The sequence below is a fragment of the Brienomyrus brachyistius genome, chromosome 16, assembly GCF_023856365.1.
Source record: "Brienomyrus brachyistius isolate T26 chromosome 16, BBRACH_0.4, whole genome shotgun sequence".
Classification (NCBI taxonomy): Eukaryota; Metazoa; Chordata; class Actinopteri; order Osteoglossiformes; family Mormyridae; genus Brienomyrus; species Brienomyrus brachyistius.
Genome location: NC_064548.1, coordinates 14,166,408 through 14,175,096, shown reverse-complemented (window position 1 = coordinate 14,175,096; position 8,689 = coordinate 14,166,408). Strand labels below are relative to the sequence as shown.

The 8,689-nt window shown below is 42.4% G+C and overlaps 1 protein-coding gene across 14 annotated transcripts in view; it reads left to right on the top strand.

Annotated features, from left to right (window-relative positions):
* Window positions 1-3,500: 3,500 nt before the first annotated feature.
* The window catches only part of LOC125709747 (syntaxin-binding protein 5-like), a 113,803-nt gene continuing 108,614 nt past the window's right edge, over window positions 3,501-8,689 (top strand). For 4 of the 14 annotated variants that reach the window (XM_048978507.1, XM_048978511.1, XM_048978508.1 and 1 more), the window contains exon 1: window positions 3,504-4,602. In XM_048978507.1, coding sequence (XP_048834464.1) covers window positions 4,435-4,602 — 168 coding nt within the window. In that variant the 5' untranslated portion in view covers window positions 3,504-4,434. Of the gene's footprint in view, window positions 4,603-8,689 lie in introns of all 14 variants that reach the window. The other 10 variants (XM_048978501.1, XM_048978500.1, XM_048978504.1 and 7 more) reach the window with 4 other exon arrangements.

Sequence of the window (8,689 nt, the reverse complement as noted above, 5' to 3'; positions counted from 1 at the left end):
GATAAGACAGGACCAGTTAGCACTGGTGCGACGGGCCACTGCCATGAGGAAGAGCGTGTGACACTCAAATGAAAATAGCGCCTAAGACTGTCTTATCAAAGTGAAGCGATAATGAGCTGATGTCTTTCTCAGTCGTAGAGTGAGCTACCTTGAAATGAATCCTGCACTTTTAGGTTTAAGCACTTCCAGTCCAAAGGCATCATTCCTTTCATGGCACTTAGTCCTTTGTCATGTCTTGGATAAAAGCTCCATAAAAGGCTTATTTGTCATCTATGACATGTTATAGAGCATCTTCACAAAGCACTTCTGTCGGGGATCACACCCCTGATGATGAAAATGTGCACAATGGAAACCTGTTAAAACACTCAATGTACATCTGTGACACCAGAGTAAACACAAATGTTACAAAGTGGTAAACACCAATGTTACATAACTATACTGTAGATGCATTTGGCGCTGTGTACAAACCTGCCACTGCGCTGTGCACATATTTCTTACATCGCTGTGTACAAACCTGTCACTGCACTATACACACATCCGAAACAGCAGTGTGTAAAAATCTGTCACTGCACTATTCACATATTTGTTATAGCGCTGTGTACAAACCTGCTACTGCACTATACTAGCTCCTGTTATTTTTGTGTACAAAGCTGTCACTGCTCTATACTCACACCTGTTAGTTTTGTGTACAGACCTGTCACTGCACTATACTCACATCTGTAACAGCACTGTGTACAAACCTGTCATTTCACTATACACACATCTACTACAGTGCTGTATACAAACCTGTCACTGCACTATACACACATCTGATACAGCAGTGTGTAAAAATCTGTCACTGCATTATTCACATATTTGTTATAGCACTGTGCACAAACCTGTTACTGCACTATACTAACTCCTGTTAATTTTGTATACAAACCTGTCACTGCTCTATACTCACACCTGTTAGTTTTGTGTACAGACCTATCACTGCACTATACATACATCAGTTACAGCACTGTGTACAAACCTCTCATTGCACTATATACACATCTATTACAGCTCTGTGTACAAACTTGTCACTGCAGTTCATGCACATCTGTTACAGTGCTATGTACAAACCTGTCACTGTGCTATTCACATATTCGTTACAGTGCTGTGTATAAACCTGTCACTGCACTATTCACACATCTGTTACAGCAGTATAAAGACTCCTGTTAAAACTCTGTACACAAAATGTGATAGCAATATGTGAAGAGCTGTTAGAGCGCTGTAAACACCAGTGTTACACGAAGTCCTTCAATGTTGTGTAAACATCTAATAATGATTTGCATTCAAAACTGTTACATTCTATATGCACCCGTTATCAAACAATGTGCACATGTGTTACAGCACTTTATATGAACCTGTCTCAGAACTATATAGGAACCCGGACCAAAGAGAGCAGAGTATTTTTAACATAAAGGGCAGCCTGATTAAGGGTTTTTCCTTCCAGAACTCGTTTGGCTCGCTGTCAGTTAGGCCAGAGTTCATTACCATTAACGCCATTTTCTCTCTCAGTTTTACTGTGCCTGTGCTGTTTTACACACACATAAATGTTTGTTTTCTACAAATGAGTCAGCATTCAATGTGAACTGCATAGGCTGGTTTTATGTCTGTGTTCGAAGGGATCCAGTGGAAAACGGTTGCCATGCTGCTATGGAAACACTGTACACAGTGAACATGCAACAACACATTTACAAAGTTTATCCTGTTAGCATGTGTTTCCTGCATACAGAATTTCAGTATACAAAAGTAACGAGCTGTTATACTTCGTGCAGTCATTGTATTCTATTGTTTTACAATGTGCAGTAGGTATTTGCATTAGAATAAAGATTTTCTTCCTTTATGTTATTTTTTTTAATGTGCATGCAGTTGTTAATGTAATGGCATAGTGGACATTAAAATGAACTTTAATAATCCCCTAATAATAATCCTCTGCTTTAAAGCTTTGTAAAGCTCTGTAATATAATACCATGTGTTTGATAAGTCAGAGAAGCTGTTGATCTCATATAATAAGCGCATCGTGGAATTTGTGTGATCACCGTTGCAGTCACTGCTAAGCGAGGCTCAGGGGACCTTTAATCAGCTCTTTATGTGCATATGATTATGTGTCTCCTTGGGCAACGGGCGCCCAGAGCGTGTCTGCACGCCACAAGGGCGCTGTGTGCTATCGCATGCCCTTCCCTGGGTGGCTGCTGGTATGCAAAAAGGGACAGACAGCACCACATGCCGTAGGGTAGGTCTGTAGTCTTTCTATGCTGGTGCAGAGACAACAGAGACCCGTGTGGATGTGCATGGACAGGCATCTGGTTAGCTGGTGTGCTAGGTTGGAGGAGCAAGTGTATAGCCGTTTTGATCTTTTCTTTCTACACATCCATTTAAAAGACGGGTGACGGGTACGTGGGACAGCTGGACGGCCATCGGTTCCTGCAGTGACTTGACTAAAAACTCTGCACCCATGAGTGGGGGGTGGGGCATCTTTAGATCTGGGGTGGGGCATCTGTGTTCCCTCATTAGGAAAGATTACACAGGTCACCTCTGTCTGTGCCTTGCAAAAGCATCAGAGTCTCAACTTCCCTTCTTCTGGACTTTGCCCTGTTGGTCTGAGTTGAGTTCATTATAACCTTCCTACGTGAAGCTTGTGGGATGGCAGGTGGTTGTTTATAAGAGCTAATAAGGACAGATCATTGTGTTACATGCTTTTTCAGGGACCATTAAGCTTTAATTACAGCCCGCACGTGCTTTAAGGAGTACCTGAAGTACGACGTTTAAGCGTATATAAAGATGAAGCTTCATTCAGTCTGAACTATAAACTGGCATAGCTGAAAATTTGTGTTAGGCAAAGTTGAAGGCATTTATTATTTGCAGTTGTTTGTAAAAAAGAATATCATTGCACAATGAGGAATTTGTAAATGAGGACACAAAACTATAAGTAGCAAAACGAACGTGTCGTCCATTCAGACCAGACACAGTTAAAAGAACGTTCATGTAGTCCTATGAAAAAGGCTTGTAATTATTATAATAAACATTCAAATTTACATGAGGTACTTGTCAGTGTCACTGTCTTGCATATGCCTTGAAATAATGTTGAAGATTAATATTGTGGTTTGTAAGGTGACGACTAAAGTTACGCAATACTACGTCTGGGGATATGACTAATTCAAATAAAACAACTATTAAAAAAAAAAAAAAACTACAGATTTTATTGAATAGATTTTTAATCAACATCTGCAATATCTAATTCCCGTATTTCCCCCGTAAAACACTAGATCAAAATACGGACGGCTCCTCTACCGCTGAGACACAGTGATGAGCCCCACTTCCTCATGCGTCGTTTAGACGGTGATTAATTACACATCTGTCAAGTAAAAACAGCTGGGTAAAGGCAGAGTCGACCAATCGGCTCAGAAATCTTACCCCTACACTACAGACACATTCATAATACGCCATTCGTGGTGTCTGTCAGTCGGGAGAAGGCTGAATACAAATACTTTCAGAGCTTCAAACGTGGAGTCGATGCAGCTCTGAAATCAATACAAATGATGATTTCATTCCTTCTTATCACTGGTCCGTAGCTGGTCTTTTCACATTGCGCCCAATAGGAGCTGGGAATGGGAGGAGAGACTTCAGAAGAGGGTTAGATGAGAGGAGGAGGCGTTAGATTTCAGTACCTCGGACAGCGACTGATACCCCACTGCAGGAAGGCTGGGCTGGAAGAGGAATTAAACGCACTGGATCTTAAACATTCTGCTCGAAGACACAATCAAGTTCTCAAACTTCACATTTGTGCGGCTTCTGAATTTTTTCCCTTTGTCTTTAGTGTCGGAATAAGCCTCCTGGATCTTCAGCAGCAAGCTTATATGCCATGTTTCCTTCCTATAATCGTTTTGGTGCAAATAGAACATATCTGTCGGCACGTGGTTAATTATTAAATAAGTTACATATTCGGGAGACGTTTTCTTTTAGTTACGTTCAGATAATCATTGCATGTAGATGTGCAATGCTTTTAGGGAGCTGCATTATCATGCTGGAAAACATGAAATTCCCTAGATTAGGCTTAACCCACCGTACATTTTAACACATCTAGTCAGTGTTTTGTTCGCGTTCGGTATTCTTAGTTCACATTTCATTCTTATTTTTCATTATAGATCCCTTTCGTAATTACGTCACACATAGACTAAAGTATTTAGTGGACATAAGATTTCTTATCAAGATGAAGTTCCTCTACGACTTTTTGAATTGCACTTAGAATTACAGGGGGAAGAGAGCGAGGAGCCGCAGACACAACAGCGTTCAGTTCCTGGGAGGTTTTTCCTGACTTCGCCTTCGTCTTTTTTTATCAATGCAATTTCACTTGTCCCGGAATCAAGTTTAAGCCATCATTAATTTTCCCCCCACATTATCTCCAAAATGAAGAAGTTTCGAAAGGTTCTGGACGGATTGACAACCTCATCTCCGGTGAATATCGGCGGCGCCCCGCTGTGTAGTAGCACAGCCGGTACCCCAACTGCGGCGCCGACTCCCAGAGAAATCGAAGTAGTGGAAACGCTTGTTTCCGAAAACTTTCAGATTTGCAAGGTATTGCTTTGATATTTTTGCATTTCACGTTTGTTATTGGTTTACTGTTGTTTTACAAATATCCCCATTCTCTCATAGCGTGATTTCCCTCGAGTTCGGCAGCCTGCGTCAATCCTGCTTATTTTGGAAATCTGAGAGGCGCTTTGGATGCTGTGATGTGTACAGCTCAACTGTTAATACCGCAGGCTACACATCAAACCCCGTTGCCCAGTCAATTGAATTGTGATCACCAAAAGTTTGACAGATTATGTCATTCGAGACTTGCCGTAGCCAGCGACAGCACCACGCAATACAATTTAAAGGCTGATTGCAATGAGCCAAATCCTTCCATTTTTTTTTTACTTTTCCCCCCACCAAAAAAAAGCTTGATAGCACACGGATCATGATGCACTGATGGCCCAAGCTCCATGAGTTCAGTCTGTTAAAACGGGTTTACGAACACGCGTCGCAGCCGCAGTTTAACCTCGTCCGCCTGTGCGCGTTTAATCGTTTGCTCGCTATTGCTTTCTGTGTGTCACTATATCGGCGATCACCACTATTTATACGGCTCTTACGTTTTCTGTTTTCTTGCCGCAGGGGAATATATATATATATATATAGCAGTGGTGGAAACATTATTACGCATCGATGCGTCTTGAGGTACCATTTTTACTGGGGATAGCGTGGGACTAGAAAAAGGCGCAGTTCATTCATTTAATACAGCTCCTGGTACCGGGATCTGTGCGGCGTTCACCTCATCCGGTTGGTGATTGTGTGTTTTCACTGATCACCATGCTTTTCACATTGACAGAACAGCTGCAATATTAGGATCCTCGAGTGGGTATATTTCTTCTTATCAGATTTAGTTTATCGGCTGTCTGGCCGGGTGATGACGGGACTCCCGATCTGCGGAAACAAATTGCCTTCAATCGATGACATAACTGGCGTCCGTTTCTTATATAAAGCACCACTTAGATCCTGCGGTACTATTTCTCGGTGATGTGATATTAGCGGGTCTATTTATAGAAGCAAGGGCTCTAATTGCTGCCGGCTGAAGTATTTGAAGCTGACTACAGCGATTATTTCTCGGCATTGGAGAATGTTTTTCTTCGTTTTCTTTTTTATATAAATCTATAGATATCGGTTGTGGAAGAAGGGGGCGGGGGCGGGTTGGAGTTGAGAGGGAAAGACGTTAAATGAAGCCAAAGACAACAATTCACTTCCAATGTAACTAGCGTGGCAGGGCGATTAAGGTGCAAGGTGCTTGAGGAAATACTAGCCACGTCGGCCTGTATAGCTGTGTCAGCCACAAATTAAAGCTCATGAAACATCTAGACCATAAACTAACTAGCTTATTAGACTCCTTTTATTTTTAATATATCTGAGCATTTTTTTAACCAAACCAGCCAGGTACCCAAACAACATCAATAACAGGCCCCTTCCATCACATCCATCACCGCTGAGCCCCATTACACAGAGAACATTGCACAAACGACAAAAAATGCTGACACAGGTGTAAGACATGCAGCTCATATGGCCCAGCCTGTTCTCTTGGGGAGATCATCTGACAATCCCACATACATTTCTCAGCACGCTTCTGCTGTTGCGCGGAAGGGTCATGTGTAGTGCTCTCAAAAAAGGCAGGCATACAATTTTAGGTAATGAAGGATGCAGCCCTGTTTATTTCGCGGTTTCGCCGTCTTTTGTGGCCTTGTAAACTAGAAAAAAAAAACCCAAGCTGAAGAGTCAGATGATCCGGTGATCTAGAGATGCTTTCCTGGAATACTGCATGGCGAGGGGCTCTCAGGATTGCAGGCTGGGTGGGTTTCAGGGAGCAGTTTTCCTCTGTGTGCGTGGCGTGGTCAGTGGGAATGGCTGCACGCTGAATGCATCAAAAAGCAGGCAACTTACGGAACACGTTTACTAATTCTGTGATATGCAAGACTCAGATCCTCTAGCACTTTTTTGCCAGCTGTATTTTTGTTATATACGCAGATATATTTTAGAGAGGAGACTCATTTTTATGTGGCTTCACTAAAACTCCTTTTGTTTGTGTGAAAGTAGCATCGGCTGAATGTCAGTGATAGAATCCCTGCTACAGCAGCATAATACCATTATGACTCCCCCTTTGTTGGTGTCATTCCTGGTTCACACTGCAGCCCAGTCAAGAGGGGGTCATGTGAAGGCCTTGCATTGAGGCTGGATGAATGTAATGGGGATCCCCCCCCCCATATTCTGAGGCCAAAGCGGTTGCCAGTGGTTATTCCAAACCGCCCTCCAGCCCAAGTGACCCTACCATGAAATCAAGCTATGTCACAATAAAGGTGTCTCCCCGCTGACCCCCCCACCCCGAGTACTGCGTTTTGGAGGGCAGAAGAATGAAAGATGACCAGATGGGTTGGCGCGTCGTCCGCTTGGCAAGCAGTTCACAGTGCCGAACGAGTCGTTACCCTGGACTAGATGCTGGACCTCTGACACCTCAATTAATTTCCTTCCTAATGATAGAGACAGAGTGGGCAGACTGTGTTACCTCATACCTCCGGAGTTGGGGGTTTGAATCCTGCGCTCTTGAATGTCTTTGTGGAGTTTCCACAGTCTCACGTGTTTGTGCTGGTTTCCTCCTGTAATCCAGTGGCCTGTAGGTGAGATGTCTGTGAATTGCCCATCAGGTGTGAGTGTCTGGACTATTCTGGTGTTGGACAAATTGTCGTGAAGGAAGCATGGATGGACATCAGAGACATTGTCAACAATGGACTCCAACATATTTTTTTTTATTCTAAGTATATATTCAATTGCTGATTAATTGCTAAAGTAACCCTGCCTCAGACGTGTAATAGGGTTGGGTAATCAGTGTCATCACATGCTACGCTAATTTTAAGGGTGTTTTTCACAGAAGAGCTGTACTCTCACTTAGCTTGCTGACATGTGTAATTCATACTCTGGCTTCTTTGTTGGCAAAAGTGATCCACCAAAGTCGGGGGTGCTGAAGAGGCGTGGACACCCTGGCCGATTGAGGGGGCCCTTGGATACATAAAAATATCTGTAAAGTTGATAAGGGGGGGGGTCAGGATCTCTAGATATGCACTTTATAAAAGATAAATACATTTGTATGAAGGTACGCCTTCATCGATATCTCTGCTCTAAGGAATAAAAACTATGCAAATATAGTGTTTTTTTGTCTCTGTTACTGCTCAATTAACTGGTTATGCATAAGTAATTAAATGGACATTCCTACCATTTTTAAATATATTTCATCGACTTGTCATAGGGTGTCCGAGCATCATTGCAAATATAATAGTTTCATCTTTAACACATTTCACAGCAAATATAGTTGGGCATCACCGAAAGTGGTTTTTGCCAGTTTTCTTACTTTTATCATGCGCAGTCGCTGCCACTGGTTCTGGTCCACGCCACAGAAGAATAATAGTTCAATGCCATAGATTCTACATCACTAAGCTGGCAATAGAAGGTTCCTTTCTAGAAGAAAAGGTGGAGGAAATATCACCAGCTCATTCCCTAAAGTAGGCCCATATGGAAAACATCTGATTCCATGACAGCATGACTGACAGGCAGAGGAACCAATCAGAATTGTATATAACCGGGCCTATTTATGTGCTTATGTCATTGTAAGATTGTGAGCAGGTCCATGCTGCCAAGAATAAATGGACTGCCTCATAAAATGCAAGTCAGGGGATTTATCAAACGAAAAGAAGTACATCTGAAAATGAAATTAAATAAAATGAAAAAATAAAAACAACAGGAACCAGTGGGACACATCTGATCTGCTGATCATATCTGTAGCAGCTACTCCCCCCTTCACCCATCGCACACACACACACACACACACACACACACACACACAGGTTTGTAATTGTCTTTCTGGGGACTTGCCATTCATTTCTATGGGAAAAACTCTAATCCCAACATGACGACCTTAACCCCCACCCAGCCCTAACATTAACCATAAGTAACCAAACAAAATACAAAACTTTTGGTATTTTTAGTTTTTTAATAGCATTCACAGATCTTTGTGGGGCCTTGGAAAATGGGCCCCACGGCGTGAAAAAAAAACAGGTTTTTATTATATTGTCGGGAACATTTGGTGTCC